The 21,157-nt window shown below is 43.9% G+C and overlaps 1 protein-coding gene across 1 annotated transcript; it reads left to right on the plus strand.

Annotated features, from left to right (window-relative positions):
• The first annotated feature begins 3,473 nt into the window (after nt 1-3,473).
• Nucleotides 3,474-20,085, plus strand: LOC114639517 (zinc finger protein 69-like). The gene is made up of 6 exons (XM_028788283.1): nt 3,474-3,519; nt 5,156-5,408; nt 6,986-7,071; nt 14,547-14,673; nt 15,324-15,419; nt 18,737-20,085. Exons 2-6 carry the CDS (start codon nt 5,282-5,284, stop codon nt 19,888-19,890), a joined length of 1,590 nt encoding a protein of 529 aa, XP_028644116.1. The 5' UTR covers nt 3,474-3,519; nt 5,156-5,281; the 3' UTR covers nt 19,891-20,085.
• The last annotated feature ends 1,072 nt before the right edge of the window (nt 20,086-21,157 follow it).

The following is a 21,157-nucleotide window of genomic DNA, read 5'->3' on the forward strand; positions in this document are numbered from 1 at the left end:
GTGTGTGTGTGTGTGTGTGTGTGTGTGTGTGTGTGTGTGTGTGTGTGGTGTGTTCCAGAATGACTAAATGAAAAAATACAATTCCAAGTGTTAGAATGTGGAGCAACTGTAATGGATGGGAATATAAACGGATTCAAGTTCTTGGGAGAATGCTTTAGTGTTAACTATTACGATTACTAATAGGGAACATATCTACCCCTAGGTGTGCTCCAACTAGAAATGCCTGTGTTAGAAGCATAAAAGTGTTTAGGAAAGCATAATTCATAATCTCCCAAAGCTAGAAACAATCTAAATGTCCATTAACAGAAAAATGGGGGGCTGGTGAGATGGCTCAGTAGTTAAGAGCACTGACCGCTCTTCTGGAGGTCATGAGTTCAAATCCCAGCAACCACATGGTGGCTCACAACCACCCTCAATGAGATCGGATGCCCTCATATGGGTGTCTGAAGACAGCGATAGTGTGCTTACATATAATAAATAAATAAATATCTTTAAAAAAAAAGAAAGAAAAATGGGTAACTAAATCATGGTATATTTATGCAATAGCTTAGTGGAGAGAATGGAAATTATTCCAGTTTCCAAAATGTTACTTTTCTCTTTTCCCATTCAACTTGTCCTGTGGATTTATAAGACCCTGTCCAGAGAGAAAGGGAGGGATAGTCCTCTGTGTGTCCTCATGTGCTGGTACATTGTTTGTTGGAAGAGAAAAAGCTCCCATAAAAATTGGGGTTTTCTAGTGGGTTGGGAAGATCTATAAGCTAAATAGAAACTGGGCATGCCTGAAGAAATCCCAGCACTTGCAAGTCGAGGCAGGAGGGTTGCTGTGAGTTTGAGGTCAGTGTAGGATTTCTAGATCTTGTCTCAAAAATAAGTAAGAACTGATCAAATTCACTGGAAGCAGAAGCTCAGAGCAGGGTAATTGTGACTCTGAAGGACAATTTTAACCATAATGAACTTATCTTTTTAAATATCAACTGAAATTAATCAGGGCAGAGTCCTGTGTCTTGGAAAATACAAGTTGCTACACGGGCAGCTTAGTGGACTGTCTTTCCAAGATGTGGTGCAAAAACTATAACACATAGACTAATTGTGAGATCTCAAGGACACTAGTTTTTGGTGGAGGGTAGTGAGGCTGTTTACACATGATAGCTCATTTCACAGGAGAGCCTGGCTTCCAGGTGCATTGTTCACACATTCAGGGACTAATCTGGGCTATCTCAGAAGCAGACCCTGAGACAAAGAAGGGCATATAAGTCATATATTTGTGAAACTCAGGAAACACCAGTGGGAAGTAGAGGAAACAAGCCAAGGAAAGGAAGACAGTGAGTAAAGTGTGTTATTCTTAGGTTTTGTGTGTGTGTGTGTGTGTGTGTGTGTGTGTGTGTGTATGTGAGTGTGTGTGTGAGAGAGAGGGAGAGAGAGAGAGAGAGAGAGAATATATGCGAACACACACACACTAAAAACAAATGTAATAAAATAGAAGTTGGGTCATGCTGATTCTCAGTTCTATACTTTTCGTTGGCATCCGATTTCATTCAGAATAGCCTCAATGGTTTTTTTAACCATGGTTTGCCTCAAACCATACTGAAATTTGCTGGCTGTTACTGCTACACACGTTCCGTCTTAGGGGCTTTGCTCTCTGCTAAGACAGTCTTTCTATAGAGAGCATGTCCTGACTACTGCAGGTCTTTGTCCGAACAGCGTCACACCAGAGAACACTTTCCCAGCCGCCTTTGATGAAGCAGCCCAGTCTGCTTTACTCCTTTCCCTCTTCCCGACTGGAAGTTGCATGCTTCTGTTCTTTCAGTGGTCACTCTGAGTTACAACATGCATTGAAGACCTTTATTAGGTTGTTTACTTACTTACACACACACACACACACACACAAATCAATGAGCCTTCAAAATTTGTTTAGAGTTTCCAGGTGTCTGCCAAAATAGTCCAAATCAGGTGTTCTTCCTTCCTTTCTTTCTTTCTTTCTTTCTTTCTTTCTTTCTTTCTTTCTTTCTTTCTTTCTTTCTCCTTTCTTTCTCCTTTCTTTCTCCTTTCTTTCTCTGTGTAGCCCTGGCCATCCTGGAACTCATTCTGTAGACCAAGCTGGCCTCATTTACAGCTCAAGTTCCACTGTCTTCAACTCAATGGACAGACAGAGATGACTTTGAACCAAGATCTCAGCAATGACACAAAATTTTTTGCAGTTCATAAATTTCTCCCGTGTTGTTTCATTACTTATCTTCCTCTCACCCCAACATACACACACACACACACACACAAAGAGAACCCTCAGCCCTTTAAGGTTCTATTCATGTAAAGAGGATTTCCTATATCTGTACCAAGTTGCTCTCTTTTTCCTGCCCCTTCTCTGAGTGCAGTATGAAAGTTCTATTTTCCAGACAGCTGGGCAAAAGCTGCTTTCAACTTGAATTAACTTTCTGGATGCTGGCTTTCCATATTTTTGCTCTGGGAAATCTCTCCTCTGTCGCCATCTCTTCTGTATCTTCCAATGGGCTCAGTTTTATTTTCTCAATGCCATATGTTGACTGAACCTTTAAAGAGATAAGTTAAATTGAGGAACTGAGGAAGGCTAACTCAGTTGGACTGGCGACTTTTAAGAGGAAATTTGGTCTTAGAGCCTCTAGACGCTTCCCCTAGCTACAGGCACATAGGAAATACCCCGTGAGAATATGGGAAGAAAGGGCCTCTACCTTCCAGAACCATGGGAAAATAAATTCCCATTGTTTAAGTCACCGGTGTGAAGTGTTTTGTTAGTTTTTTTTTTGAGTGGGGGGGGCATCCTTAAGCAAACTAATACATGTCTTTAGGGACATTAAAAATACATATCCAGGAATTTTGGTTGTTTTATTTTTTTAAGTTTATTGTTTTCTAGGCCCCTGTTGTCTTTTGGAGTCTCTATTTTCTACTTATCGAATTCACCAGAATGAGATTAGGAGAGAGCAGGAACTGCGTGCTATTTAAGGCTGCATCCTGAAGCCTTAAGAAGAATGAAAGAATGACGGAGAAGCGGCTTCCCCAGGAAGACTCGCCGGGCCACCGGGTCCTGGAGACCCTCAGCAGGAGTCGCCGGCTCCGCTGGACCCCGCCCCTGGGTCTGCCCCGGCCGCTTCCGGCTTCCGGTATCTGGGTCGCAAGGCACCCGGGTGGGCGGAGCCACGGGCAGAGCGCCGACGCGGGCGGTGTGGGGTGGGCGGGTCCGGGGTGGAGGCTCCGGGACTGGGACCCGGCTAGAGGGGCGGGGTGAGACGGCCGAGCTCTGGCATCTGAGCTGCAGCCGGCGCTGCACGTCCTCGGCTGGGGCCGAAGGCCAGGCAGGACGCCCATGCACGCGGAGCTCCGCTCCTGGGTACGGCGAGTGAGAAGTGGGAGAAGCCGGTGTCTGGTCCCGAGGCCGACGGTGCGTCTCCACAGAAGCCTCGGTGCGCGCTGAGCGCCGCGGTGTGAGCGTGGAAGGCTGGCGGGAACGGATCCGCGGCCGCCCGGGGCTGCTCCGGAGATCCTCTGGTGAGTAGGCGGCTCCGCTGCCGGGCCGCGGGATGGTCCCGGTGGCTGCCTGCGAAGCTCTGCGGGTGGGTCGTCCAGCAAGCTTCTGTGATTGCCAGCTGCTTCGGAAGAAACAGCACAAAGTTTCTGCACTTAGTAACGAGACTTTTTACCTATTCGGGGCTATTTGCACCAGCTCCGGTCTCTTTGGACAGGTAGTCTTTCACCTTTCCTTCCCACTCCCCAGACTTCAAATAACTGCCCCCTCCCCGGGAGAGAGTTGCTTTTGGGGTATCAGGTCCACTGGATCTGATCTGGGTGTCAGCAACTATTCATATGCTGAATGGGCGATTCAGATGATGGATTTGGGTTGTTTCCAATTTTGCTGCTATGGTCAATTCTGCAGTGGTTCTAGTTGCACTTGACATACCGTAGTTCCTCCTCTCCAGCTCTGTGGCAGCACGTACCCCTCTCAGTTTTTATTGCGTCTGAACCGAGGATTCATTTCACCAGCTGCTGGGCATCTTGGGTGTGTGTTGATGACGGTTGCTGCTTGCTTATGACAAAACGCAGCCCCGTGAATTATTGTTTTATCAACTGAGATACTCAAGCTGAGCTCTCTAATTGTTTTCTAAAATAACTTTAAAAGATAATACCCACTGGTACTGGTGAGATGGCTCAGCCGGTAAAGGCTTTTGCAGCCAGGTCTGATGCTCGGGTAGAAGGAGAAAACCAACTCTCAAAAGTTGTCATGTGACCTCCAACCCCAAAATTAACACATGTAAAATCTTTTTTTTTTTAATTAAGATAAGGTTTATTGTACAGCTTTAAAATAAAAAAGGTTTTAACTGTTAATTTAGAGTTTCCTGTAGACCTAACATTGTCTCAAGGCTGCCTCCCTGTGCAGTACAGTTACCATCCACATTTTATAGAAGGGGAAACTGAAGCTCAGATTTGAAGTGCCTCAGGTCTCAGCTTTACATACAGGTCTGACATCAAAAATTCTTCCTTGACTCCAAATATGTAAGCAGGCAGAAGGGGCATGCAGATTACAAGTCAGGTCAGGGCGTGTGAACATTTGTACATTTTTTGGTACTTGTGTATCTATTTGTTTGGAGCTGAGACTTGCTTATTTCTGTATCCAGGACAGTATTATTTCAGTATCAGTGCCAAATATTTTAGGCCTTTGTGCAGTTATAAACACATTTCTGGACTTCTGGGTGTATGATGGTTCTCTGGCTCTCTCCTTTCTTGCCTTTTGCTCTTTAGGCATATAAAGCAGATTAGTGGGATGGCATAGGGAAAGGCACCTGCTGCCAAGCCTTACAGCCTGAGTTCAATCCCTATGACCCACGTGGTGGAAGAAGAGAATAGACTCCCATAAACTATCTTGTGCCCTCCAGCTGGGCACCATGGCACAAGCACAGACAGACAGATAGACAGACAGACAAAGTTAAAAGAAAGTACAGCCAGGCATAGTGGTGCTCACCTTTAATCCCAGTACTCAGGAGGTAGAGGCATGAGATCTCTGAGATCAAGACCATCCTGGTCTACAGAGTGAATTTGAAGCCCTCAAAGCAGCTCACAGGACTGCCTCCCAAAGATGCAGCATCTGTACCCAGGGTTCTTCAGGTCACGATGGTCTCTGACGTTGCAGGGTCTCAACAGACTTTCGAGGGTAAAAGATAATGGTCTGAGGACCATACGACCAGGAAGCCTGTCATCGAAAGTTCCAGCAGTTTCCCCACTAGAAGCATCCATCCCCAATCAGGCCGGAGCCATCATGCCTCAGCAGCTCCTGATCACCTTGGCCACTGAGGCCAGCGCCTGGGTGAAGTTGAACCATCCCAGGAAGACCAAGGAGGGGGTGTCCCTGTGGGAGGATGTGACAAAAATGTTTGAAGGAGAAGGTGAGAACAGGCAAATCTGGGAGAAGGGGTGGTCCCTTGGGAATAACTTAGGGGTAAGAAGGCCATGTGTGGTTCATGCTTGTGGTTTGGGGGTCAGGAGATATTTGTGAAGGAAATGCTGGGCTCCTACCTCTGGTTCCTCATGACTTTTACTGTGTGCCCCTTCTTTTTCCCATCCCCAGGAACAATATGCAACAGGAAGAAAGGCCACAGGATGTGCCCCCTCCCCCCACTGCCAGTTCCTGAGTGTGAGGGTCTAATTCAGGATCAGGGAGTCAGAGGTCTCTCTCTGTCCGTGAGTCTCAGGTTTTCTGCAGAGCTCCTGGTTGTCTTTGCCTAGTCAGTCTTTTTTGTAATATTTTTATCGTCGTCTTCCTCTGAGAGGTGGGAACAGAATGCCTGGCTGCTCTCATGGTGCCTAAATTGTGAATTCCTTTAAGACATGCCCAAGTCTTAGTCTGTTCAGAGTAGGGTAGGAAGAGGAGTCAGTGTTTTGTGTGGTCTTGTATTCAGCCCAGTGTTTTTTGTTCTAGCTGAGGGACTTTGGCTAAGCATCTTTTTTTTTAATTATTTATTTATTTATTTACTTATTTATTCATTTTATGTATGTGAGTACACTGTCACTGTCTTCAGACACACCATAAGAGGACATCAGACCCCATTACAGATGGTTGTGAGCCACCATGTCGTTGCTGGGAATTGAACTCAGGACCTTCAGAAGAACAGTCAGTGCTCTTAACCACTGAGCCATCTCTCCAGCCCTGACTAAGCACCTTAACAGTTGATAAAAATGAATATTACCTCTTGTTGTTGTCAGTGGTGGTATTTGTTTGGTCACGGTATCTCATGTATAGCCCAGCCCAGGCTCCAGTTTGGATTGCTATGTAGCAGAGGCTGGTCTTTAACTCTTTATCCCCCCACTTCCACCTTCCAAGTGCAGGGGTTAGAGTTGTGTGCCACCATGGTGTGCCACCATGCCTGGCATGAGTAAGTTATGATGCATAATAATAATTAGTAATTGTCGAGGGAGACAAAGATAAAACTAATAAGGTTTTTGTTTAATAACCTTAAAAAAAAGGTTCTTTGATATACAATGGGCAAGAAGCCATCTTCTCAATGCATGGACTAAGATTTTCCTGAGGCAGATACCACAGAATCAGGTCTAGAAAGTGTCTTAGTTTTTATTGGAGAAAGGATAGAAAAATTTATACTTAAAGGAGTGGGTTTCAAAGTGAACCATAGAGTTGGGGGTGTTCAGCCTAATCAAAGCTTAAGAATGTGGTGCCCAGTGTCTAAATTAATCAGTTAATAATAATAATAAAAGAGTATGGTGCCCAGCTGAGTGTGCAGCCGAGGTCAGCCTGAGCTACCGAGTGAGACCCTGTCTAGACAAGAGCAAGTCCAGTGTGGTGTGGAGAGCTTGAGTCTCAGAGATCAGGAGGCAGACACAGGCAGGTCTCTGAGTTCCAGGCCAGCCAAGGCTTCATGCTCTTTGTGAGTGTGTGGGGAAGGAGCCCCTGCCTGTGGGACTGGGGAGCTGGGAAGGTGCATACCTCATGCTTCTTCTCCTTCCATAGCTCTGCTATACCATGAAGCTGATGGAACGCAACAAGAAAGCATAGCTGATGGAGTGACCCCTGGCATCCGTGCAGCAGAATCCCAGGTGAGTTGGAGTTTCCTCGATTTTTCTTGACATTCCTTATTAGTTTTTAAGGATATAAACCACCTTTTTTGAGAAGGGGAAGTAGGTTAATACCAATAATTCAATCTGGGGAGACCCAGACAAATCACTCACATAGAAAGTTTCTCTGGTGGCAGTTTCCAGTTTTATTGTGGCTTCATCTGGAACATTACCCTAATTTCAAAGTAGAAAGTAAAGAGAGTAATACAGTTATACCCCGGCCCCAGCCAACAGAATTACTTGGCATCTAAGATAGACATAAGTAAAATAGGCTTTAAGAGAGGGCTTAAAACAGACAGGGGTACTCACTCCACAGTGGTGAAGGCCTGAGTTAGATCTCACCCTCAGCGTAACAATCTGGGTGTGTTTGTAATCCCAGTGCTGTAGGGCCTGGAAAGAGGAGGATCACTGGGGCTTACTGGTTGAGGAAGGACAGGCTCAGGTTCAGAGAGGAGACCCTGCCCCAACTTCCACAAGGCGTCCTCTGGCCTCCAGAGCACTCTATAATACTCTCCTGATGCATAAGTAGTAAATGTGATTAAGAATTAAAACCTGGCTGAGCTGTGGTGGCGCACACCTTTAATCCCAGCACTTGGGAGGGAGAGGCAGGCGGATTTCTGAGTTCGAGGCCAGCCTGGTCTACAGAGTGAGTTCCAGGGACAGCCAGAACTACACAGAGAAACCCTGTCTTGAAAAAACTAAAACAAAACAAAAAAGCCGGGGGCTGGAGAGATGGCTCAATGGTTAAGAACACTAGCTCTTCTTCCAAAGGACCGGGGTTCAGTTCCCAGCATGGCAGCTCACATCTGTCTGTAACTCCAGTTCCAGGAGATCTGACACCCTCATTCCAATACACATAAAAAAACAAAACAAAAAACAAAACAAAACAGAAAAACAGTTATTTGCCAGGCAGTGGTGCACACCTTTAATCCCAGCACTTGGGAGGCAGAGGCAGGCGGATTTCTGAGTTCGAGAGTTCAAGGCTAGCCTGGTCTACAGAGTGAGTTCCAGGACAGCCAGGGCTACACAGAGAAACCCTGTCTCAAAAAAACCAAAAATAAAATAAAATAAAATAAAATAAAATAAAATAAAATAAAATAAAATAAAAGCCTAGGTTCTCAGCACCAGGGAAGGATTGCGTTTTTATTCAAATTTGAAGTGCAAGTGACCTGTAGGAAAATACAGATGTATGACTCAGTGGGTATGGTGGCACATCTGGAACGCCAGTACTTAGGAGTGAGAGAGTTGCTATGGGTGGAATTGTAGCAATTGGGAAAAAAGTCTTGGCTACATAGCAAGGCTGTATTTTAGACAGACAGACAGACAGACAGACAGGAGTTAGAGAGCTCAGACATTGAAAGCACTTGCTGCTCTTCCAAAGGACCCAGGTTAGATAGCAGCAGCAGTCGGGAGGGTGGCAACTGTCTAACTCCAGTGCCAGGAGTCCTCTTCTGGCTTCTTCAGGCACTGTGCACACAGTGCATTCAGGCAAAGCATTCATACACATAATATAAAATAAATAAATCTTTAAAGAGGAAAGTACAGGAAATTAAAAAGTACCCCTATTTTGACATGCATGTACTATGGGAGCAAACTAATAATAAAAAATAGAGAATTCTCTTGTCCTAGGAAGTTCCTTCAAGCTCCTTTCCAATCAGTACTCCATTCCACCCCTGGAAGAGAGGACATGAAACTTACACATTCTGTCTTACAACTGAATTTAACTCTACAATGCCTTAAAAAGTCTGTAGACTATTTTTTTAAAGTTTTATGTGGATTTTATAGTTGTGAAGGAATGGTGTTATTCAGATCTTCATCCTTCATAGTTTTGTTTTTCTTTTGACCAGGGTCTCACGTAGCCCAGAATGGCCCTAAACTCACTACATAGAATTGGCTGTGTATCCAAGGATGACCTTTATTTCTGACCCACCTCCCTCCATGCCTAGGGCGTGGGCCCTGGGGTTAGAGGTTTACGCTGTCACTCAGTTTACAGGGCTGAGGATGAAGCCAGGCTTCTTGATGCTGTGCAAGCGGTTCAGCAGCTGAGCTGTAGCCCAGCTCCCTCTTTGACACATTTTTATTTACTGGTCCCATCAGTTGTTGACAGAGGATCTTAAGTTTGTCATTGTGATTTTTTGACTTCTGTCTCCTTAGTTCTGACAGTTTTGTTTGAATAATAATGATAATAGTTATTTTTATTTTTTGAGAAAGGGTTTCTCTGTGTAGCTCTGGCTATCCTGGGACTTGCTCTGTAGACCAGAGAGCTCAGACTTTGGAAGTGTATACCATGGCCTCAGAGAGCCACCTTCTTCTGCTAGGATTAAAGCTGCCAGGCCTTGGACCATCTCCTTAAATAAACCTCCTTAGCTTTATGAAATAGCCCTGTGAGTTAAAGGATCCCACCCCAAACCTACTTAGACTTGTCTAAAGTGCCTTCCTCCTCCTCCTTCTTTGTAACCGTCCGTTTGTCCCACGTTTGGGGGCCACTTTGTAATTGTCTGGTTTGTTGTTCTAATCTGTGGGTCAGGGTCTAGCGAGAGAGAGAGAGAGAGAGAGAGAGAGAGAGAGAGGACAGAGGGACGAGAGACGTGAAGAAACGAGACAGAGTCTGGTCTATTCTCTCTTCAAGTCTTTTTTTCTTTTTTTTTTCCAGACAGAGTTTCTCTGTGTAGCTCTGGCTGTCCTGGAACTCACTCTGTAGACCAGGCTGGCCTCGAACGCAGAAATCCACCTGCCTCTGCCTCCCAAGTGCTGGGATTAAAGGTGTGCGCCACCACCGCCTGGCTAAGTCTCTCTTTTAATGAAAGGAAATCATGGGTATATATAAGCATAAGCAGGGGAACACAGCTGAAGACACTTTACCACGTGCATCTTGCAGCTGGGGGCACTAAACAACAAAACAAGCTATGTGAGAAAAACATTTATCAGAGTGTGTTCAGCTGTTGTAGGCTGTTGAAAACAAGTCTCTTGTCAGGGTATATGGCTCAAAGATGGCTGCAAAGATGATAGCCGCTTTCTGCTCAGAGTCAGCTCCCAACAGGTCCCCCCTTTTAATTTTTTTTTTCAAAAGGGAAGGCTGGGAAAACTCACAGAAACCGTGCCTGCCTTAGGTTGGAACAAAGGACCCCAGCCTCCCTTTCCCGTCTTTGGATACTCAACAGCCATTGGTTGAGCTCCTGTCTTAGGATGGTGAGGCCTCCCAGATAGGGGCAAGGGTCTTGAGACGTTCTCTTACCCGTCATTGACTATCCTGCTTAGCGCATAAGTTAGGGGTTAATCTTAGTCAGTCTTGATGACAGAGGTTTTAGAGTCCCCTACTTCTAGCCTGTAATAATGGACCTGTATGGGTTTCATTTGAATAGTGTCTATCTGTTGTCATACAAAAGCCATCAGTTTGTTGAACAGCGTGAACCTGAGAGACAAGGACTTAGCAATGTCTGAATGGTTAGTGTAAAAGCAACACTCTTTTTAGGGTAGCACACAACTCTCTCTATTGGAGGAGTAAAAAGTATAAGCCTCTTCTATTCTGTAGCACTATTTCAGCTAAGAAGGATAATGAATTTTACAAATGTATTATAGCAGATTCCATTCTTTCTAAATCTAAATCTATAGAAGTACAGAACTGATCATAGCTTTGATCTTAACAAAACAAATAAAGAAAATCTCCATTTCTGTCCTAGTCAATCTTAAACCCAAAAAACTATAGTAATTGTGGTAATGGGTTTTTTTTTTTTGAGTCTAAACAATGTATCTCACTAAATCATAAATCAGGGAACCAAAAGTCTAATAGAGCCGTCCTGGAGGTGTGGGTGGTGATGTCTTCTTTTGCACTGAGAACTTCTCAAGTCTGGTATGTTGGTTGATCTATTCCTGTTTGAAGACAATTGTGAAGCATCTTCATGTTTCCTGTAAAGAAAAAATATGTTTCTCAGGGGATTTCTCCTCTCTGAATTTGTTATTGTTGTCTATTTTTTTAATCAGTCTCTCTGGCAGCCAGCGTGTGGCATCTGTCGTTTGAGAATCAGAGGAACCAAAGTATGTATCAGAGGAACCAAAGCCTTGATCTTCTCTCTTAGGACTCTTATATTTATGATTAGTAGAGATCAATGGAAGTAACAATGGTTGAGCTATCTTCTTTCCTGTAGGAATGGTGACTATATTCTGTATTGTCTTGGCCATTACCTTAATCTCACCTTGATAATCATTGTCTATAACTCTAGGAAAAATTTGTAGTCTCTGTATAGTAGCACTGCATCTTCCCACTATCAGGCCAAACACATTTGGATAGAGTGGTCTAAACACTCCGGTGGGTAAGGCCTGAGGTCTCATTTCTGGGATTAATACTGTGTGGGTGGCAGAACTGAGGGCCACTTCTGTGTTTCCTGGTGTTGTTCGACTAAGTCCTGAAAGGGGTTGTTGTTTGTTGGTATGAAACTGACTGTCCCATAAGCCTGTTTTGGCTTATATTGGTTCAGGGCCTGGGGCTGGCCCCTGTTCCCGTTTTCCTGATTATGGGGAAGGGTGTTTCCTTGTGTATCTGTCTTGGACCTATATTTACTAGTCCAATGCCTTCCACATTTGCAACGTGGGCATTTCCCAGGCTGTTTTCTGGTTGTCTCTGGGTTAACTCATTTTCTGCTTTGCAATATTTTGCAAAGTGTCTAGGCTTGTCACATTTAAAACAGGCCTTTTTGTCTCTACTTGTCAAAAAATCTCTTATTGATTGTCTTTGTATGGCAGCTGCCATAGCTAAGCCCTGTTGGTAGGAGGGCCCTATATCAGAACAGAGTCTGATATACCCAGTAAGGTCTGTCTTTTTCCTATAGGGTCTAATGGCCGCCTCGCAGGCAGAATTGGCATTTTCATATGCAAGTTGTTTCACATAATCTACACCTGTCTCTGCATTACCAAAAATCCTCTCTGCTGTTGTCATTAATCGATGAACAAAATCAGAAAATCTTTCATCAGGCCCTTGTCTGACTGAGGTCAAAGATGCACCAGGGTCTCCCTTTACCAGGAGTTTGTGCCAAGCCTTCATGGCTGTATTTTGAATTTGAGTGAATAAGCCTGGGTCATATTGCATCTGATTATCACTAGAAGCAAAGTGCCCTTCTCCTACTAAGGCATCAAAGGACCAACCATTACCTGCCTAAATGTTTCTCCTAGCTGTCTCTTTACAATTCTCGTGATACTCTGGATTTCCAAATAAAATGGTCACCACCACTAAGAACTGCTCTCACTAGAGTATCCCAATCACCAGGAGTCAGCCACTCCTCTGCAACAGATTCTAAGATTGCAAGAGTAAAGGGAGCAGTGGCACCGTATTGTGCCACCGAATTTTTTAATTCTTTAACAATTTGAAAATTAAACCCTGTGTGATGTCTCCACGCAACCCCTTGAGCATCTCTAGTCTCTGATACAGGGAAAACCTTAACCTCTCTCTCCTCTGGCTGATCTGTGGCTGAACTAAAACCAGAGGACAGGGGTTGCCTTTGGACTCTGGGTTGAGGAACTCGAGGATCTGGGGGATTTTCTTTGTCCTCTTGAGACATCTTTCCTGTCTTTAATTTTTGTAGCTGATTAATTAAGTCCTGATACTCTTCCTCTAATTCTACTTGTTGTTTAAGAAATTTGTTGTTTAAGAAATTTTGTCCTGCAACTCCTTTCTGGGATCTACAACCACCATCTCCATAGCAGGAGCATCTGGAGGTGCAGGAGCAAAGAGAGGGGGCCTATGGGAAGAGGACCATTCAGGGTCGTAATTTTTGGCTGTCTCTTCCTCTAGGTCAGCACAATCTGGCTCTGACAGACTACTTCAACCTTTGGTCATATTTTGGATTCTATGCTTTTCTTTTTCTTTTGAACATGAAAGACAGCATTTAAACAGCGAAACAAAAGCAGACAATTGATACACGTAAACAGCAAACAACAAAACAAAAACAGAGAGTTGAGTTCAGGCTGACTTATTTCTTGCCCCATTATCATTACTATGACCTACTGATCTCCACACGGCTGTTTCCTGCCACAATCGCCTCTGTTTCACTTCTGAATTTTCAGTCGACCCTTCTTCCAGTAACATCCCTCACTGGGCCCCTCGTTCTTGTTGCCCCACGTTTGGGGGACACTTTGTAACTGTCCGTTATGCTGCTCTAATCTGTGAGTCAGGGTCTAGCAAGAGAGAGAGTGGGGACAGAGGGACGAGAGACGTGAAGAAACGAGACAGAGTCTGGTCTATTCTCTCCTCAAGTCTCTCTTTTAATGAAAGGAAATCATGGGTATATATAAGCATAAGCAGGGAACACAGCTGAAGACACTTTACCACGTGCACCCTGCAGCTGGGGGCAATAAACAACAAAACAAGAGATGTGAGAAAAACATTTATCAGAGTGTGCTCAGCTGTTGTGGGCTGTTGAAAACAAGTCTCTTGTCAAGGTATATGGCTCAAGATGGCTGCAAAGATGATAGCCGCTTTCTGCTTAGAGTTGGCTCCCAACACTTCTTCTTCTTCTTCTCCTCTTCTTCTTCCCTCCTCCTCTTCTTCTTCTCCTCCTCCTCTTCTTCCCTCCTCCCTCCTTTTTAAGGTCTAACATTGTGGCTTTGCCTACAGTCCACTTTAACTTGACTCTCTGGTTTTTCCACTATGCTTGCACAAAGCCACCTTCCTGTCCCTCTTACTTTAAGCCTCTGTCTGCAGTGTGACTTCCATAGCCAGCTCTTGCTTGTTTAGTCCACTCACATAGTTGGTCGTTGATGTGGTTGCTTCGTTCGTGTGTATTTTATTCTTTGTCCTGATTGCACTGTTACTTTTTGGCCATCTTTACTACCTTCCTTTGGATTGAATACTTTTTCAGTGTTCCACTTTTGTCCTCTAATGATCTTTGGCTTCCCTTAAAAGTCCATGGTGGTGCATTCTCATAAGCCCAGCTACCCTGTTGTCTTTATCAGTCCAGCCTACCTTAAGTGACACTGACATTTGCTGCTCTTGCAAAAACCTGGGTTCATTTTCCAGAACCCACAAGGTACCTCGTAACCATCCGTAACTTCATTTCCCTGGGATCAGATGCCTTCTTCTAACCTCTTACTGCAACCTTCCTCCTCAGACAGATGTTCACTCTGAGGCCTTTTAGATCATTCAGGAATACTCTTCCCCAAGATTTCCACATGACTCTTCCCCCATTGATCACTGCCTATAGCCAAACAGTACATTTCAGAGAACACTGCTTTCCATAGCACCCCAAAACAAGATCACCTCAACTCTCACTGGTGTTTGCACTTCTTCATGTTTCTTTTATATCCTATATATTTAATTATAGCAGTCTTTAGAAAATCTCCTGACAGACCCAGAGCCTGCTCCTGGTGTCAAATTGGTGTGGAATCTCTGAACTTGGAATACTACCAGGACTCCTTAGACTTTGACTGGGGTGGACTCTGACTCCTCTGACTGTTTGATATTGCAGGAATCGTTGACTTTCAAGGACATAGTTGTGGACTTATCCCAGGAGGAATGGGAGCAACTGGCTCCTGCATACCGGGATTTGTATCGGGAGGTGATGCTGGAGAACTACAGAAACCTGGTGTCAGTGGGTAAGGGCCAGCCAACTGATCTTACTTCATTTTTGTTGCTATGATAAAATTCCCCACAAAAAGCAACTTATAATCTTGGAGAAGTTGAGGCAAAAACTTAAGCATCACATCTCCAGTAAAGAGCAAAGACTAGAATAAATCCTTGTTTGCTTGCTTGCTTTCAGCTAGCTTTTTCTATGCCAACATAGTCCAAAGCCCCAGACTAGGGAATGGTACCACCCACAGTAGACTGGGGTCTTCTCTCATCAATAAAAGACAGTCTCCCACACCAACTTGATCTAGACAGTTCTTCAATTAAGGATCTTCTCAGGTGATTTAAGGTTGTGTCAAGTTGACCATTAAAAATTAGCCATCACAACAGCTGTCTTCTACAAACCATGCCATCGTAAGAGCCATTGTCGCTAAACTTTTGATGTCGTGGATTTGTTGAGTTTTGGCTGTGGATTCTGTATTAGAGAAGTCTTGTTCCTTTGAAGACCAGGGCATAACTAATGACTTCCTTAAGGGACAGCTTTATTTCATAGAGCTGGAAAAGAAAGATGTGACCCTGTTGGTTATCAGGAAACCTGAATAGCAAAAGCCGGAGCTAAACTCTGGGTTCTTCAACAGCAGCATCAACATTCGTAATTTTTCTTTAACTCCATAAGCAGGATATCAACTTTCCAAGCCTACTGTGATTTCCCAGTTGGAGAGAGGAGAAGGACCATGGATGGCAGAGAGTCGAGGCCCAGTGGATTCCATTTTAGGTGAGACCAGGGTAGATGATCCCTTTGGGTAGATAAGCCACAATGCTTGGTCTTCCCAGGCTGTCAGGAAGGCTCAGGGCACGGACAGTACCTGAATTAGGTCTCATTTCACCCCTTCCTCATTGCTCCTTTCTTTTGAGAGTCTCTGTAGTTAGAAGGGAGAGAAGCCTTGCCCTCGTTGGAGTCAAACCTGATCCCCTCACAGAACCAGAAGTACCTGACATGAAGCACCTCATAGATACCTGCTGTCCTCAGTGCCGTGTTACGTCCCACAAACCTTCCTCTCTTTCGCTTCCTTTGTCTCCTTTTCTCACTGTTATTTTATAATCCCAACTTCAGTTTTGATGCTCCTTTTAACTCATGTATATAATTTTCTTCATAACGACCTCATAAAACGTCCTGTAGAGGGCTGGGGAGATGGCTCAGCAGGGGAAGGTCCTTGCTGCCGCAGCTAAAGACCCAAGTGCCGTCCCAGGATCCGCAGTGTGAAAGGAGAGAGCTGGCTCCTGAAAGTTCTCTTCTGACCTCTATCTTCATGTGTGCTATGACATGTACGCACATGTACACACACACACATGTAATTTAAAAACTTAAAAACTTGTCTCTCACAAACAATCAGGAAAGATAAAGATCTCATAGCATATTCACCCAGTGAACTTACATTAATGTTAAAGTGTTGGCAAAAGTGCTGAGCTTGGGGAGCCCTCAAGCAGACTGGAAACATCAAACAGTGAAGCTGACTGAAAGGCAATGTGGTGTGCCCTCACCAAATGAAGGCACATCTGGGCCATGACCCAGCAGTGTTGCCTCAGCCAGCTCTTTTAGAGGAATACTTGTCTATGAACCCGGACAGACGTGCATGTGTATGTGTATCATGGGATCTGTGACCTCCACTGTGCAGTTTAGGAGGTAGTAGCAGAAGGGTCTGGAATTCAGGGCCAGCCTGGTTTACCCAAGACTATCTCAAAAAATAAAAAGGTTCAGGATTTTCTCCATGAAGGTCTTACACACATTGCATATCATATGTTAGATTTATTGTGAAATCTTGTACTTGCTAGTATAGGTGATACATTTTTTAGAGTTATATTTTGTTTAGTACTGGAAAGAAGTAATACCTTGGACTGGTGAGATGGCTCAGCGGTTAAGAGTACTGACTGTTCTTCCGGAGGTCATGAGTTCAAATTCCAGCAACCACATGGTGGCTCACAACCATCCGTAATGAGATTTGATGTCCTCTTATGGAGTGTCTGAAGAGAGCGACAGTATACTTACATATAATAAATTAATAAATAAAACCTATGGGCCAGATCCATGGGAGAAGGGAAGGGGGAAAAATGTAATACCTTACTTTGAACGTTTCTATTTTGACATTTTAAACTTTTATTCATTGTTTTTGGGCATTTTGAAGCAAGGTATCATTATTAGGTAGTCCACGCTGGCCTCAAACTCAAGATGATCCTCCTGCCTCAGTTTTCAGAATATCAGGCCAGAATCATCACACTCTGCTTGATTTTTCAGAGTTACTGTTCATATTGACCTTAAGTTACCCTGTTATAAACAACACTTGCCTGTACATCCTCCTGGGTTTTATCACACACAACAGATAATGTCGAGAGCAATACAGGCTGAGGGTACATACAGTTCACGGGCAGAAAATGCACGTGCTGGGATCACAAAGCAAGCAACAAAGAGAAAGCATGAGAGCTGCTGTGGTTGTTGTTGTCTCTTGATGGAATCTTAAAGGTAACCTTGTAAACAGAAGAGTTAGCCAGCGACTGTGGCTCCTGAAGTTCGGGGGCAGGAGATTAGGACTTCAAGGTCATACTTACCTTTGTAGGAGGATCGAGGCCAGACTGGGCTACTTGAGACCCTGTCTTGAAAAACAAACAAACAAAAAGACCTAAAATAAATAACAATTATTTATTTAATTCAGTGAAATAGCAAAATTCCAGTTTCAGAGTTCAGTCTTGCTTTCTCCTCTCCCTCAGCTTTGGAGAGCAGTACACAGATGGTCTCTTCCCATCATCCCCTTCTCCTCTCCAGGCCCAGAGCCAAAGCTTGATAGACCTAGACTTTATTACTGTCTCTGTTGAGAGCTTGAAATTCAAAAATGCTTATGATCCTTCCACACTGATTTAAAAATCTTACAGGGCCAGGCAGTGGTGGTTCATGCCTTTAATCCCAGCACTTGGGAGGCAGAGGCAGGCGGATTTCTGAGTTCGAGGCCAGCCTGGTCTACAGAGTGAGTTCTAGGACAGCCAGGGCTACACAGAGAAACCCTGTCTTGAAAAACGAAAAAAAAAATCTTACAGGAAATTACATCTTTCATGGGTAATAGACCCATCACCTGAAATATTAGTAATGATGGAATGAATTACTAAGAAAGAAAACTAGCTAACATTTTTTTAAAAAAATTTTTTGTTGTTATTTCTCTGTAGCCCTGGCTGTCTTGGAATTCACTCTGTAGACCAGGCTGGCCTCAGATTCACAGAGATCTGCCTGCCTCTGCCTCCTGAATGCTGGGATTAAAAGTGTGCACCACCACTGGGGTTGAGGGTTGGCATGTTTTTAATATTTCTGAGATAAATTTTCAAAATAGTTGTCAGTTTAAAGCCATATCCTTGAAGGCATAGGCCTTTAATGTCATTTTTCAGTGTTATTAGAACACAGCTAAGCCAGATGTGTGACACACAGCCAGCATTTGAAAGGTAGAGGCCGGAGGAGCAGGAACTCAGGGGCACTTTTAGCCATGTGAGGCCCCATTTCAAAACAGAACAAAAGCAAACAAAAACAAACAAAACAGAAAGAAAGAAAGAAAGAAAGAAAGAAAGAAAGAAAGAAAGAAAGAAAGAAAGAAAGACCTAGAGAGAATTGAATGTTGCAAATTTGATAACATTAAATCGGATACGAACAACCTAGTCACTGTTTCTTTGCATTTTATTTATTTTTGAGATAGGGTCTCAAGTGCCTTAAGCTGGTCTTGCACTCTCTGTGTGGCCATTGATGACTTTAAACTTCTGATCTTCCTGCCTCCCCTTCTTGAGTGATGGGTACAAGCACAGGCCATCTAGTCTAGTTCATGCAGTGGCCAGGGCTTCCTGTAAGCTAGGCAAGCACTGCCCACTGAGCAGCCCCGTTTTCTGCTTCTTAATTCATTCCTATTGTCTGTCCACTCTGTATAACTCTATCTAAATACAGCAAAAAACCTTATGCTGCTTTCCATACTGTATCTAAATCTCTTCTGCGACCTTTACAGTATTTGATTTTCTTCAAAGCATAATGAATGAGTTGTTCACATTTCCTTTTTTCCCATTCAGATGTGAAGACTAAACTAAAAACCAGAGAGTCAACTGCAGAGGGTGACATTTCCATGAAGCTCTGTCATGGTGTCATGAGGGGAAGGCTCATAGAGGATGATATTTGTTCTCCATTGAAAAAAGCCTCCAGCTACGATGGTACATTATTAGAGAGGCACCGGGAAAACTGTGGGAAAGGCATGAGACAAACCATTTGGACCCACAAAAAGAAACACCAAGAAGTGAACCAATTAGAAAACCCAGAGAGTTCCAATGTAATTTTAGAACAGAAGCACCATAAATACAAACCAGCCAGAAAGAGGAACAAATATAAATTAGATTCAATTAACCATCCAGTGAGCTGCATGAGAACCAGAATGTACCAATGTAATATATGTGAAAAAATGTTCAAACAGCCCATTCACCTTACTGAGCACATGAGGATTCACACTGGTGAGAAACCGTTCCGGTGTAAGGAGTGTGGGAGGGCCTTTAGTCAGAGCGCATCTCTTAATACACACCAGCGAATCCACACTGGTGAGAAGCCCTTCAAGTGTAAGGAGTGTGGCAAAGCCTTCAGGCACCGCTCATCGCTTAACCAGCACCACAGGACTCACACTGGAGAGAAACCTTTCACATGTGATAAGTGTCAGAAAGCCTTTAGCCAGAACATCAGCTTGGTCCAACATTTGAGGACTCATTCTGGAGAGAAACCCTTTAGCTGCAATGAATGTGGGAAGACCTTTCGACAGATTAGACACCTTAGTGAACACGTGAGAATTCACACTGGGGAGAAGCCCTACAAATGCACTTCATGCTGTAAAACGTTCAGTCATAGGGCGTATCTCACACATCACCAGCGAATCCACACCGGGGAGAGACCCTACAAATGTAAGGAGTGTGGGAAGGCCTTTAGGCAGAGGATACACCTTAGCAACCATAAGACTGTCCATACTGGGGTGAAAGCGTATGAGTGTAACCGCTGTGGGAAGGCCTACAGGCACGATTCGTCCTTTAAGAAACACCAGAGACATCACACCGGAGAAAAGCCTTATGAATGTCATGAGTGCGGAAAGTCCTTCAGCTATAACTCATCGCTGAGCCGACACCATAAAATACACAGGAGGAACGCTTTCCAAGATGATCCGGCACATGAGAACAAAAAGCAACTCTAATCGGTGATTCTGATTAAAATTTCAGGACTCATATAACCTTGAAAAACTGATAACAGCGGTGGCAACTTTTGATTTTACCAAAACACTCTGTTGGTTGCTACTGTCTGACACACAAAATGATAAATTAAGCATTATGAAAAATTCACAATTATTTTTTCTCATTTCATGGTAGATGAATAAATTATTTCCTATGACTCACTGATTTACAGCTATTTGGGAACTACTGTTTAAAATGTTACCTCCTAGACTGCAGAGGTGACTCAGCAGGTAAAGGCCTTTGTCACTAAGCATAGAACCATACCGGATTTTGATCCTTGGGACCCACGAGGTAGGAAAACTGGCCTCCACAAGCTGTCCTCTGAGCTCCATGTGTGCACACAAACTAATTTTAAAATATCACCCATATCCTTTACTAGAGTCACAGTTTCGAGTATCTTTTCTCCAGGCATCTTAACCCAGCTTTCCAAACACCTCTAAATACCCGTGCTGTTTTAGAGAATTAATTTACAATACTAAGTTAAATCTAGGGCAATGTGAATAATTTGAAAGTTCTACCACTAAACAATACCAACTTTTTTTTTTTTTTTTGAAATGGTATTGTTTTTCCCCCACATCTGGTCTCAAAGATTATGTAGTCAAGGCTGGCCTTGAATTTACAATCCTCTTGCCTCTAAACTCTCAAGGTCAGGATTTCAAACATGGGCCACCACACCTAGTTTATGCAGTGCTGGGGGCTGTGCTCAGAGCTGTGTGTATGCAAGCATCCTACCAATCGAGTTACATCCTCAGCCCCCCACCCCCTTTTTTAAAATTTGTTGAATCTGGATTCAGTAAGTTGTCCAGGCTGGAGCTGAACTCTGATGCTTCTACTTCAGTATTCTGAGTAGCTAGCTGGGATTATAGGTTTATGCCATGAGGTGCTACTCAAACACTTGCTGAGTGTTGCTGGGTTTGCCCCAGGAGGTCTTTTGTTATGTTTGTAGAGAAGTTCAAACTTGACATTGCAACATGAAATTCACACTCTGCAGTTGGGGCTGGAGAGATGGCTCAGCCAATGAGAACATATACTGCTCCTGCAGAGGACCTCAGGCCATCCACAACTGCATGCAACTCAAGTTCCAGGGCTATCCAATACCTCTTGCCTTTGTAAGTACTGCACTTAAGTTCATAAACCCAGCATGTGCCTGCATGCTCACACACACACACACACACACACACACACACAATTTTTTAAAAGCTTTAAAGAATCCTGCAATGGAGTTTAGAA

The sequence above is a fragment of the Grammomys surdaster genome, unplaced genomic scaffold (assembly GCF_004785775.1).
Source record: "Grammomys surdaster isolate TR1022 unplaced genomic scaffold, NIH_TR_1.0 100, whole genome shotgun sequence".
Lineage (NCBI taxonomy): Eukaryota > Metazoa > Chordata > Mammalia > Rodentia > Muridae > Grammomys > Grammomys surdaster.